At 38.9% G+C, this 14,568-nt stretch overlaps 1 protein-coding gene across 4 annotated transcripts in view; it reads right to left on the bottom strand.

Moving 5' to 3' along the window:
• fstl4 (follistatin-like 4) overlaps positions 1-14,568 on the bottom strand; it is a 258,262-nt gene that overhangs the window by 55,418 nt on the left and 188,276 nt on the right. For all 4 annotated transcript variants that reach the window (XM_019272616.2, XM_019272621.2, XM_019272610.2 and 1 more), the window contains 2 exons: positions 4,607-4,797; positions 1,375-1,495 (listed from right to left, as the gene is read on the bottom strand). In XM_019272616.2, the coding sequence (XP_019128161.1) occupies positions 1,375-1,495; positions 4,607-4,797 (312 nt within the window). The remainder of the gene's footprint in view (positions 1-1,374; positions 1,496-4,606; positions 4,798-14,568) is intronic.

A 14,568-nucleotide genomic window follows, 5' to 3' on the forward strand; every position in this document is an offset into this window, starting at 1 on the left:
AAAATACCTCCTCACATTATCATCTATTATTGGAATTGTATCTTCCAAGCTCATGACCATATTGTAAATTTCCACCCTGCTAAACACACCTGTGATTCCTGGCTACTCTGCTTCCCAGGCCATTCACTGGGGAGAGCACTGACTGCAACCCAGGAAAACACACACACGAAAACTTACACAATTGAACACCATCAACATTATCCAGAACACCAGATGCGCCACTCTAAAATAATTACTCCCCAATGGTGTTGCCTTTCTGCAGGCCAACAGTTAACCTTGAGCGTCATCTGATCAATAGCTTGTTTTATTGGTCCCAACCCATTCTTTCAACTGCTTGTCAAGCATAAAATGCATTGACAAACACGGCCTAGAACCCTGCAGGCAGGCATGCAGGTAGATAAATACCATGCAATGTATGCTCACTGCCCATCTGGAAAGTGAAGGGACTGTAACAGAATAATAGCAGGATGGCTCCCACTAAAACCAGTCATTAGGAGGCTAAATTAGTGGTAAGGTTTAATGGACCTGCACAAGCTGAAGGTAGAGCCTTAGAAATGGCCACCTGCCACAGCTAACTGCTGGATTCATCAACTTTATCAAATTTTATAGCCCATTTGGAGTCAGACCAAAGTTTTTTCACTGCGGTTTGAAGTGGGATATGGGAAAGAAAAAAAAAAGTGAATCTGAAGACAAGAGTTGCAGCAGGTTGCAATGGCGTGCAATTTTTTTTTAAGCTGATGCTACAGTTACATTAGCGGTGTAATTGTGATTATTGGTTTTAATAAGGTGGAACCTGCCTCTCAGCTGCGCTCAGCCTAGGCCCCAAAGGCTATTATGGCTGTTCCAGATGCTGTAATCATGGCTGGGTCTGGGCACATGGGCTAGTGTGCAATTATCAATTTATCTGTGGCTGAAACACTTTTATCCTGCTGGCTGCTGTGGAGGGAGAGGCTGAATGGATGGGAGGTCACCAGGTTCTAAACAGTGGTGATGGTAAGCTGTGTGTTTTTAATTTTTAAAAGCATGGGTGACTGACGTATTGCATGGTTTCTCAACTAAAGTAAATTAATCTAATCTAATAATTGGTGTACAAGCACAAAGGGCATGTAGTTTTAGCAGAAAACAGATAGGCAGAGAGAGAGAGAAATGTTTTGGTACTTTTTTCTGCTTTTTTTTTTTTTTTACAAAAAAGATCAACTTTAGACTTATGCTTTAAGAAAGCTTGCACGATAACATGTTACCTGGAACACATACTTTTGATCTTTGCTTTCTATACAAGGTATACATGGAAAATAATGAAAATAAGGATGTTGGAGAAAGAAAGACAAGGAGACTGGTTATAGGGGGTGAGGCATGGACAGCCTGAAGACTCACGGAAAGCTGTGTAGAACTCGTGCAGGCTGAGGTGTCCATCATTGTTGTAGTCGTCGTAACGCAGCAGGTCCTGCATGGTGCACTCCAGCAGGCTGTCCTCCAGGTGCTCCTTCATAGAGATCTAACATGCACAAACACACATGATGCGTTCAATCATAGCATAGCATAGCACAGAAGAAAAGAAGAAGAAGAATATATTTAAAAAAAAAAAAACGTGATAGATAATAAATGCAACAATCATTCACAGAATGATCTCATCTTATCTAAATGATCACACCTTATCGTTTCTGGCTTGCCTGTTTTATTCTAAGCTATATGCTGTGAAATAGAACTACATTATCCACATTCAGTATAAATGTAAATTTGACATTTTTAAAGGAGAGATATCATACACATTTAACATTTCAGGTTTCTTTATAGGGCAGCATAGACATTTTTCATGAATATGAACAGCTGCCCTCAGCGTGCCTGTTAAAGCGAGAAATAATAGAATCCTCCATGCAATGACATCTGTTCATTTGGCTACATTCTGTATTGTATATTATCTAAATTGAATGTTTAGTGCTCTCTTTTCATGAAAAGATACAACATAATAGTGAGTAAACCCTTTTAATGAAAGCTTTCAAATTTTGCTGTTTCAAGAGCTCCAAGAATTGATCATTTGGGTTTCCAGCAAAAACATCAGTGATTTGAAATAAATTGCCAACAGAATAAACCATTATGCCATAATGTTTAGAATGAGCTTTTCATTCGAGAGTAATTTCATTTTATTTAAAAGGGTTGGGTTAAATATATAATCCCTCTTGTAAGTGCTTTTCTGATTGCTTGCCATTTTAGGAATATCTCTACTCTTACTGCTTTCACTTCCTTCATTCAAGGATGTTCCTCTGGGAAGACACACCACACTCTCTTCCATTGTTTGTCATTTATGAGTCCTCTCATCCATTTGAGCAGTTTATCTTTCTCAGGGGAACCATCTTTGAATAGGTGATGTTAAGCAGAAGTTTTAGGAGTTAAACAGAAGACAGAAGCTTGTGTTCAAGACTTCAGTTACACTATATTATGTCACAACTGTTAGCATCAATGTACATTTGTCAAAAGATTACTCATGCAAAAAATTTAAATTTGATATTCAAATTCTTATGAAGGATAGACATAAAGCCCATTCTATTCTTTTGTGGTGATTTAAAGTCAAACTTATTACACATTCAGAAAGAAGACAGACTGGCAAGTGTAAAAAATAATGAAGTGTACAGTTATGTCTGAAAGGTAAACTTTTCACTTCAACTTTTGACTATACCACATTTAGCCTGGCTTTAAAAGGTACATGCGCCCAAGCATTTTAAATTACTTTGACTAATTATATCTCTAGTCGAGTTGAAGCTGGGTGGAAATATGTAGGGAATTAAATGGTGTCACTAAATTCTATTACCTAAAGATGTTAATGACAAGGATTTAACTTGTCGCCTGTTTTCAATTTATTAATCATTATATTGACCTGAAGTTAGTTACCAGTTAGTTAAGGCTTATGTGATGCATATATTTAAGCAGCATGCTGATTTAGTGTTTAGTACTGTTCAGTCAGCCAGATTTGCTTTCAGAGTTATTTATCATTTTGATTCAATTATTCATCGATTCAATTTTTGTCTTTTAACTCTTTTCTTAATAAGTTCTCATCTCATGTCATTTTTTTCTGTTTTCTGAACAAAGCTATCCCACGAAGAAAAACAACAACATTTTCACTTTTCTGTCAAGTTTTTAATATTAAGTGTGCTTTTAGGTTAAACTATCCCAGCTATGACGGTGAAGCCTAAAAGCATAGCCCACATGCGTTTTCTTCTCCCTCCAATTGATTCTATATGGAGCTCAATATGTGACATGGCAGATTAAGGGATGTAACAAACTTTTTTCTCTTGTTGCTGCCTCCAGCAGTCTGCAGCCACTGTTGTGTGTTCATTGACACAGACTGAATCTGTCTTTGGGCATTTGAATAAAATATTTAAACCCAAATTCCAGGACTTTACCCCCTAAGACCATCTGTGACAATGGATTGATCCAAAACTAGAGAAAGTCTGGATGGATGACCAGAATTCATCCTTGAATTCCTTTGATCCCTAAAAGCATTATCTCTGGGAAACTGAATTTATGAATTCCTACAGGATAAGAATGTCTTATCTAAAAGATTTCCAACATGTCAACATTAGTAATTTCAGCTGTGATTGATCAAAATCTTTTGTTGGATCTTTTAGCACAGTTCTGCCTGAAAGGGATTTTATCATTTATTTCTGTCACTAGAACTGGGCCAAAAATCACTTGATCTTTTTCATTAAAAAGGCGACAAAGCATATCATTTACAACCACAGTGAGCTGACAAAAGATTAATTAGTGTGATATTTAAGACTATATATAGTTGCATGTATTCATTTCCAACTTCTAATAAACATGTTTGTCTTTGGAAACCTATAGCCACACTTTCCTTTTCCACATAATAAGAAGAATGTTAGACGTTAACTGTAAAATATGTAATAATTTATTCCTCCTGGTGCAGTCAGCAGTGTCCCTAACATAGTTCACTGCATTCTGGCAGAAGTCACTGAGATCATAGCATTGATTGGGAGGAGTCTAATTAACACCCATCTCTGATGCCCATTTCCTGATACCAGACGATGCCCATAATAATTTAATTTCCTCATCCGGCAAAAGTCAATGCCAATTCTTTCTCCAGTTCCCACACTGTTTCCCCATCAAACCCTGATGGGAAGCTAACGTCAGTAAACAGTTTTCATTTGTCCTCATTGTTAAACAAGACGATTAAATGTTGCAGCCACATATCACTCACTCAGTAATAACTGATGGGGAGATGCACAAAGAAGGACAAATATGCTAAATTGTTGCCCAATGTGAGCTTGGACTGGCTCATGTTACACAAGTGTAAAGCAACCCACATCTCTTTACATGTACCTTTTTTTGTTTCTTTTTTATCGCGATAGCAATATACTGTTGTATGTATCCCTAAATGAGTTCAAATAACACTTGCACATCCAAACTGCAACTGTTCCAAACATTGATGGCATACATCAAATGCAACCCACAATCTGATGCCCCTTGAAAAACCTTCAGTCAGTGGTATATTCCAGGCATACCCCTCAAATGTCTTCTTTCTCAATCAGGCGTTCATCTGTCCAGCCATACAGCCATCTTATTATTCAGGCCATCTAAATTTGATACGCACCCTTTCCAGCTCATCACTGACCAGCCGGCCATCCTGGTCCCCATCCAGGTATTTGAACATGGTGTCCACCAGTGCTCTCTTTTCCTCCATGTCTCTCTGCTGACTGTGCTCTCCGGTCTTCAGCACTTTAGGTTGGATATCCAGCAGCATACTCTTCAGCCTGTTGTACTCCGACATGGTGCATGCATTGCCTACGAGAAAAAAAAAACACAGATATGGAAGAAAAGGCCGATGATTAACCTTAATTACACGAGCCGAAGCCTTTGGATTGTAGCTGTAAATTGGATTTAATGTGCTTGCGTGTTTTATAGAGGGAAGAGAGGAAAAGAGGGCAGGAAAGATAGATAGTGTGTATTTGTGTATGAATTTGTATGTCCTTGAGTATTTACTCATTTAAAAAAATGTTAGTTTTTTGTTTAGATAATTTGTCTAGCAGCTTTCTCGGTGCAGGGGGTCCAATTAATTACAAGTAATCCTTGTATCCACATGAAAACAAAAGGTAAACATCCTCATTTAGAGCCTCTCAAGCTTCTTCTCTTCCTTTGCTATGGGATTAGAGCTCATGCTTCAAACCAGCCTGGGTTTCTAGCTCCTGATTTTCTGCAAGGCTCTGCTTGATAACAGTGTGCAGAGGAAATGAGAGACCACAAATTAATCATGGGCAGAACTCAGAAAATGGAAAAAAAATTATATGAATAAATAATTAAGTGACGTCTGCCAGATCAGGAACCCCCTTCTGAGAGTACATAATACATAAATCTCATCGCCTAAACTCCAACAACTCAACGATTATTAAAGCTAATGAATGCAAAATGAGAGGACATGATGGCAACTCTTAAACTCTAGAAGTTTAGTCCCAGCATCTCCTTTTGGTTCCAAACTTGCAGCAGTGGGGAGTGCTGCCAAATCTAGAATTGTTAGCACAAATGTGACTGCAGCAAAGTCAACAAGGGTTTAGCTAGGCGACAGGAGAAAGACAATGTCTCCTGCTGGGGTACTCTATGATAAAGTGCATATTAAAGAGGCACATATTTTCTTGCTTATGCATATGTATACACACACACAACTGAGAAAGGGCTTCCTGTTGTGCAAAATGCCATCTCATCTCAAAAAAAAAAAAAGCCCAGGGTGACCCATGATTAAGTCCTCAGCAACCTCCAAGACTGCCTGCTCTTTATTCAAGTGCTTGACCTGACACTGGGCCAGTGAGCAGGGATTTAGTGAAGAATTATTACAGTTGGTGGTTGGTTTGAAAGCTTAAAGCCTTCAAAGACCTTCAACCTGGTTCTTTGCTTGGTCCTGTGTGGTGGAGTCAGGAGGTTTGCATCGGAAGAGGTGGTGGAGTGTGGCGGTGGAGCAGGTCTGTGAGGTAGGATTGAGCCTGGTTGTGGAGGGCTTTGTGTGTGGGGAGGAGAATTCTGAACTGAATCCGCTGTGGACCGGGAGGCCTGTAGGACAGGGGTGATGTGGTCACAGGTTCTGTTGTGGTCACAGGTTCTGGTGTGGGCAAGAAGGAGAGCAGTGGTGTTCTGAATGTATTTGAGTTTATCTAATTGTGGATGGTGGATGGCAATTTAATGTTTTGGATGGTGTGCTGTAGAGGATGCTGTTGCAATAGTCTACTCTGGAGGTGGTTAAGGTGTGGATGAGGGAAAATAGTTTACTCAAACAGGGACTGCAGTGTTTTAGGGAAACATCACTCAAATGGTAAATAATGACCTAATTGTGGACTATTTTGAGCTGCGGATTAATACACATTGGGTGCTTTAGTATTCAACAGCTGTCCACTTCATAAAGGGTCAACAGACAATTTCAAGGCTGATGGAACAACAATGTTGGGCCGTCCCTGCTTTGATGAATTTCAGTTATCACACTGTCCATTTCTGGGAGGACTGCATGATGCTTGACAGGTACTCACAGTCACGCATGAATACACATGGTAAAATGCAGCAAAAGAGACACACAATGACACACACCCCTCAACACTGGCGACTCTTCTACTTACTACAACATGAAGACTTACACACCCACACAACAAAGACAATGTGCACTCCTTTCTACAAGCAGGCAGTTAAGTCAAGGTCTTGGCTAAATCCCTGTTCAATGTTATTTCTGTGAGGGGAATGAGGCGTGAGATGGATCAGACATGAGGGATCATCACCTAGCTGTCATCCCTGTCCCTGCACGGGAAGGACAGAAACAAATTAACACCCCCACGCTGATTTCCATCTTGTCATATATGGAGAGGACAATCCTCTTTGCTCAGACTTGCTCTTCCCACACAAGTATAAATATAGAGGGAAACATATTATGACAAGCTACTATATATGAAAGGAAATTCTACTAATCTACTACATGTACAGGATTTTTTTTAAATGCACTTTAAAGTCATGTGGAAGAGGGGCCATCTGCCAATGTTGCTGCACTGACAGAGGTTGATTAAGGCCATAAATTACTTAAATGCCCTCATGGCCTCTCTTTTCTCTCCAGGTACACCTTCTATCTTACAGCCAGGTTGAGTAAGTGGATGTTACACCTGGATGTTACAGTGAATCACACCCTCTTTGCTGGAGTCAATGTCCTTTGATTCAGTCACTCTCATTTTGCTGAGCGCAGCAGCTGCAGCAGTGGCAGAGAAATATCTGTCTGTATTACAGTGCATCCACCCCTGACTCTAACACAGTTTTATTGTTCTAGAGGGACTAGGACTCCCTTTATTGCCCGTTTGAAATGTTAGCTGCTTAAGTGAGTGATCCGAAGCTGCTCGCACCATGGACGCCCAATGTCCTGGAGACGGAGCTCCACTCCACTGCTCAGAGCATCCTCGAAGCTCACACTTTATAAATGCCAGGGAGGGGAAAACAAACAGAGTGGAGAAGAGGAACCAGAGAACAAAGTCCCTGTCATGCTAAAAGGGAATGGTTTGTATGAGAGGACAAAAAGTCATGGACATTTAAAGGGGACAAATCTCTCTGAGGTGAGGGGGAAAAAAAGTGTGTGCAATTGTGCAAAGTATGTCAATGTGACTTTTTTTCTCCATTGTATAAATGCTACTGCATACAATCAGTAACTTTTAAAATTTTAGCTTGCCATCCTGCTTTGATGCTGATGAATAACTAACCCGGCTGAGTTTGTGTGGAAGCCGCCCAGAAGTCTGTGTAAAGCTCTTATTGTATATGCAGCGTGACATGTAGTTTAATAACAATATTTATGTATGACGCACTTTTAAAAAAAACAAGCATCAAGTGCTTTCCAGTGTTCCAAATATAAAACCACTTAAACCTTACAGATGTGTAATGCTTTGCAAGATCTTTTCTTCTTTTTTTGCTGCCTAATGCAAGTATATAATACAACAACAACAAAATAAATAAATATCAGTCTAAATCCATCTGCTTATGTTAAAAAGTGTGGGTATTTTTTTGGGTTCAAATGTGTAAAAAAACAAAACTGATAAGACTTTAAAACTTGCAAGAGTTTTTACTCAGTATAAATCATCCAAGTCTGACCGGACAAAAAAGCATTCTAGAATAGCAGAGCATGATCTGGTGCTAGTAAGGCATCCAAAACCAAAATTTGTTGCCGGTCAGCTGTAAGGTGTTGCTTGCCAGAACAATCTGTTCAGATATCTAGTGGAGAAATTTAAAAAAGGTACACAGCAGTCATACATCTACTGCAATTCAGATGTGTATGAATCAAAACAGCTAAAACTTTCCCCTGTACTTATGGGATGAGTTCTTGGCTCTAGCTAAAAGACAAAGGGAGGGGAGGGAAATCCGAGGCATCAATCCTTCAGGTGATGAAACCTCCCTACAATGCCCTCCAGGATGTAAAAGTGCTCTGCGTTAAATTTATGTCTGCCTGACCTCCCCTGGCTGAAATGATGGGATTATTTACTGCCATACCTTCTCTGTGCTGCTAATATGCAATGGTGATAGACCTCCCTACCAGATAATTATGAATATGATGGACACTCTTTGCTCCTGAGGGCAGCAAGGTCTAACAGAGCTAAGCCAATCTTGGAAGGGTGACACAAGTCACAGGAGAGGCCCATATTGCATAATCGCTGTTGGCAGCTGTTTGAATCGGCTTCCTGTGAGGTCTATCCAGCATGTCTTTGGTGACTGCATGCTGTGACTGAAAACACTTGAACTTTAATTTCCTCCATATTAATATTCAGACTGTATTCAGCATGTTTAGCTTAATGTATTTTAGGGACATTTACTGCATTTTACAGGATTTTGCATGATGAGTAAGAAAGACAAGTCAAGCACTGGAAAATACTTCTGTAGAGCATAGCGTGACTAATAATATTAATTGAATTCAGTTAATACTGAAGCAATTCACAGAAAATGTACATTCTGGAATATCGCTTAACTGTTAAAGTGATTTATAAAGCAAAAATGCCAAAATTGTGTCACTTCAGGCTGCTCAAGTGAAAGGATTAGAGGTTTTATATATATCATTGGAAATTTTAGATACAACAGAGAGGATTCCTCTTGAGGTAGCTCCCTAGATCAATCTTAGTATCTTGTGAGACATGCAGTGGGAAGGGTAATAAAAAACAGAGATTAATTTCTATAAATATGAAACCAAAGCAGGAAACCAGCCATTATTCTGAAACAGCTTGCACAGCAACCATCCACGAACAACAGCAAGAGGAAGTTGAGGAGGTGGAGTGAATGTGCAGCAACCTGGGTCAACAGCAGCAGCAACAACAGCATGAATGATCAGCTGTGTAAAGGAATAAGCTGTCAAGTTCTAAGCCCCCTATTGATTGTTTGAATGTGACTGGAGAAGTCAGCTGATCAGCTGTAATAGCTGACCATAAATGACATCATGCTCATGGATAAAAACAGTTTTCTAAATCAAAAAGGGACTGTTCTTGGGATCTTGTTCTTGATAGGCTATGCAATAATCCCCTATCAAAAGCATTGAAAAGTGATGATTCATATTTTAAAGTGTCTCCCACATTTCTCAGCTAATACATAACTCCAACTGATTTAAAATGACGCCTCTAGATTTCCTGAGTACAGGAAAGCTGTCTGCCAATTTGCCTCACCATACATTCAGCAGAGTGGATCAGTGTGTGCTCGAGACGTCTTATCAGAGTCTGTGCAGCTTGGCACTGACTAAATGAGAAACCTATTGCAACACCAAAGTTATTGGCAAAGCAGTGAAGGAGAAATAGTACAGTAGCATTCACTCTCCGTCTGCCTGTCTGTCTGCAAGCCTATCGTCTAGAACTGGCTTCTCAAACTGCACATCAGCACTATACACATCAGCCCTATATCTCTTCCTCTCGCTCTCTGGTTGCGACTCTCTTTCACTCTCACTTACTGACTCTCAAAGAGACTCGCATCAGTCTGAGGACGAGTATAACTTACAGGGACATGCATAAGCACTAGAGCCTGCCTGGTTACCTTTTTTGGTTGAGGTTCCCTTTCGAACCAGGTAAATAATTATAATAAAAATGTACCATATCTGTGTGACACTGCTGACACTGCTGTTACTGTTCTTACTGTTCTTTTGATAATTAGCGTTGTGAAAAAGCCTGCTGAAGCCCAATTTCACAAGTAATGACAGTCTAGAGCAGGCATGTCCAAAGTCCGGCCCTGGGGCAGATTTCATGCGGCCCGAGGCTTAATTTTTATAATGTATTATTTATGACCTCCTAAGCCTGTCAGATACTGTACAGTTGGAAGATTCAGCTTTCTTGGTTGACATAATGAAGCATATGAATGTGCTAAAAGGTAACCTCTAAGGATATAACTGCCTGTTGATGTGACACAAAATATTATTTTTTGAATGATTTTGAGAGCACGAGTCCCCCCTTTGAATGTTGATGATCACAATGTAAGTTGTTTTTTGTCACACTGTAGCGGATTTACTCAGCAGATAAAATAAGGATCCAAGACTGATAAGATGTTTTTTATGCTCTTAATCAGTGCTAATTAATCACTTAATTAGTATAAAGTGCACTACATTATGGGTTTGGTGTCAAGCTGTTATGCTGTGAAGAATTTCAGTGATTATTCCAATTGAAGTATTAATGTTCATACTACAGAAATTATTAGTGTTTCAATGTGTTGTATTAGATATCTTAGTGCTTATAAATAAGGTTTCATATTGGGTTTGCACATTGTTCACAGTGACAGTGGCCTCTAAAGAGAGGCAACACAGGCAGGGACAGAAAGCGCTGAGAGAGCTGGTTTCAAAACAGCAAGCAGCCAACAGCTGAATCATGAGGACTGAAACATCAGCAATACACTTTATCTTCAATAATCATTTTAGTCTATTAAAATTGGAGAATGCACACCTTCGTTGGATGTTCTAACAATGTTGTTTGTGAGGACTTTTCTGTTTTTAAACCCTCTGGGGTGCCATCAATGACCATATCAACTATTTGCAATCGTTGTCAATTGCTAGAATGTGGGGAGGCAATGTGGGGTTGGGAACATGAGACGTCAGAAGGTCAGAAAGGTTTAAAATAAACCCACAACTCAGTCAAACCGACTTGGAAGAGAAATGGAATGTTTACTGATAAATTTCTCTTGTAGTATCAGTCTTAGGTTGTGGGCACTGGTTGAGGCAGATGACTGCCTAACTTAAACCAGGTTCTGCCTGACTTAAGGCAGTTTTTCCTTAATACTGTCATCAAGTGCTTGATAGAGTATTCTCTAGACCTGCTGTACAGAAAAATGCCTTTTTATGATTGCTATATACTGGAAATATAATTGAATGAACTTATGAGATTGAATACAGCATTATCATGACCTATAGAAATTACACAAATTGAAGACCCAAATTGTAATATTGTTTATATACGTGCATCTTTGGGTCATTTCTGTTGTAGGCTTAAGTCAAATTGATATTTTTCTCATAAATGAAACCAATATTAGGTGTCAACACTCCGAACATGCTTTACTCAAGTGAAGTCACGTCATTTTAATTTACGTGGTATAACCCAATATCCGAAACTTGCCTCGGGGGGCTCTTACAATCTGTACAGCATACAATGCCCTCTATCACACCCTCAAGAAAAAACAACAATAAAACAGATTCTTTTATTAAGACTTTTTAGCCGTACTGGAGAATGAAGAACATATTCAGTACCATCCAACAGCATTCATTAGCTTCATTCTCCCGAGACATTTTGCAAGCAATTTCCTGCAGAAATATGTATGCTGTGCAACTGTCTCAGTCAGTGCACTGTATTATTTTCTGCTCCACATTTTTTATGCTCATTAACACAACATGTGGTTTCTTACAAATTGCAGCCCAGTAAAATCCCCTCCTACCTGCATGTGGTTTTGGCTGTAATAACAGCGGAGTTCTGACTAATGGAGACTGAAGTGGCTTTCATAGTCATGAACCACATGATGGGCTGCCACATAGTTCATGAATAACCCATAATGCAAAGAAGAAAAAAAAAGAAAGAACAGTGTTTGTTCAATATAAGGTCAGTAACAACAATACAAAGAATAATCTGATTTTCATTGCCACAAACAAAATATAAATTCAGTGGCACTTGCACACTCAGCTCTGGTGAAGCAGATTTAGCTAAAGAAAATAATTACCAAGCCTATTCTGCTAATAGATTGAGACTGGGAACAAGCTAAGGCGTTGATTACATTTTTAGCATCCATCCTCCGCTTTCCCCTGCACCTGCAGTGTAAGTTACAGTAATCTCAAGACCTTTCACAGCCCTTGTTGAGGCCTGCAAGCTGCTGCCTGATGATCCCATGAGTATACAGCTTTTAAATTGCCTGGATGTGGGGAATAAAGGAGACGACCGCCTCGGGCTATATGAGGCCTATCTGAACCCCACTATTGACACAGAACCCTGGACTAACACCCAACATTAGCCTGTCCAAATATTGAAGTGACCTTGCAAGTAAAGTTTCAAAGCACAAAAACAATGGACAATTTTAAGTAACTCAAAGTAGGAGTTTTTCCTTTTTCTAATTAGGCTTTGGGGTGAAGAAAATGTAAATAACTCTTCTCTGTCTATGTCTTCCATACATGAAAACTTCAAATCAGTTTCACCTCTGACTAAACCCAGAATCACTCAGGTGTGCTCTACTGCATCTGTAACCACACCCAACAGGGATGTCACAGGGTTTTGGAGTACACCTGTACATCACTGCAGCAAGATGATAAAAACCACTGGAGGTCAGCCAAGGGGGTGTTGAGTTACTTCTTACATTTGGATATATCAGTGCCTTGTTAGTTCACCTTGAGGCTTCTGTCATGTCACTAGTTCTGTGTTTTTAGTTCTCCAAATATGTAATTTATTTTTACCAGCAAAAATGGCAAACATTAACAGGACAACACAATATGTCCAGCAAAACAGACTTGGTTAGGGAAAGGTTGCAGTTATCATTAAAACTTTGTAAGTAAATTATAAGACTACAGTCTTTATTTCTGAAGCACAAGAAACTCAATTCACTTGATTGCATACTGTGAATTATATTTTACTTAAATGATAAAAAATCCCTTGCAAATTTGCAGTTAATAGAATTATCAAACCAACTGACATCTAGTGAACCTTTGGATCTTGCACCCCAGGGCAGCTGTCTATTTATTCCCAGTTGGTAATCCTTGAATGGTATGGTAATCAACAAGGATGAAGCGTTCTGTGCATGGTTTTTGTTCTTAATAATCAGCTCCAATCAGCCTCAATGCATTATGAAGTAGACGCAAATGAGTGAAATTTTATATTTTAGTTTAATTCTAACCATGGCTTCAATATGGATATCAGACAATTCATCGCTTAATTTTGTATGGTAGAGATGAGCATTTCATAAACTGAGTGTAGTTGGTTGGAACATCAGGAAACTTTCCATTTCTACAGAAAACCTGCCAGAAAGTTGCAGCAAGTATAAAGTAAAAAACTTCAAACGAACACCGTGGGTAACAATGACAATGTATGGTGTCCTTGCAGTTTTACTGAGTAGTTGGCAGGTGTGAGTAATTCCTCAACATCTGTATGTGCTGATCAATGCTGCAGGATACTGACACTTGAAAAATAAAAAAAGGAATACAAAGAAGACAGATGTACGCTGAGAACACAGCTTTTATTCTTTCTTCTCTGTCAAAGTTAAAAAGGTTCATCTCTTTTATCTGAGTTTTATCTTTCATCTAAATTCTGTCTGTGAACGTATGCCTTTAGAAGACTCATCTTTCATCCTTTATTTTTCCTCTATAGGTCACAACTTTGATTCAGTGGCAAAGGCTGAAGTGTCTTGCATAGGAGTTTTCTTTCACGAGTGTAGCAGCTTCAACACCTAAATACACATCATCCAAAACTTCTAGTTTACCAGATATTAATTTCTAGAGATGTCTTGTGAAAGTAAAAGAGGAAAACTTAAAAACACTTTGCTGTGTAAAATCATTAGTATTTAAAGGAAAATTAATGACTGCAAAAGGAAAAATGGGTACATCCAATGGGGTAAAACATTAGGTGAAAGAGATAAACAAGAATATACTGGATTTAGACTGTAGTGCTATGTTAAACGGAAATTGTATAATGCTATCAAATACAACTAGAAAATGGGCAGCATACAGAAATCATCTCACGCATAAAACTAACGTAAAAAAGAAAAAAAAATGTTTTTCCAAGAGGCATGATAAATTGATCAATGTTTGAGTCTCTACAATCATACAACAGCAATGGTGTTTCCATTATCATGAGATGAAGCAAACATGGGGAGCTAATTTCAACACTGATGACAGTCCTTAATTATAATGAGTATGTTTTCCCCTGAGCTAATAAGAGACAATACAATCAGATGATAATGTGGTCATTTATTTTTCTTCCCAATAATTACAGTTGTCATTTGCTTGTTGGTACCTAAAGGGTAAGATATGTTGTCCCCTCTTTTCATTCTTTAAATACATTACTAGGACATTGGGGACAGCTGATTGCACATTCAATTGAAAAGCAAATGCTGTAGGTCAAT

Source organism: Larimichthys crocea, chromosome XXII (assembly GCF_000972845.2).
Source record: "Larimichthys crocea isolate SSNF chromosome XXII, L_crocea_2.0, whole genome shotgun sequence".
In the NCBI taxonomy this organism is placed as follows: Eukaryota; Metazoa; Chordata; class Actinopteri; family Sciaenidae; genus Larimichthys; species Larimichthys crocea.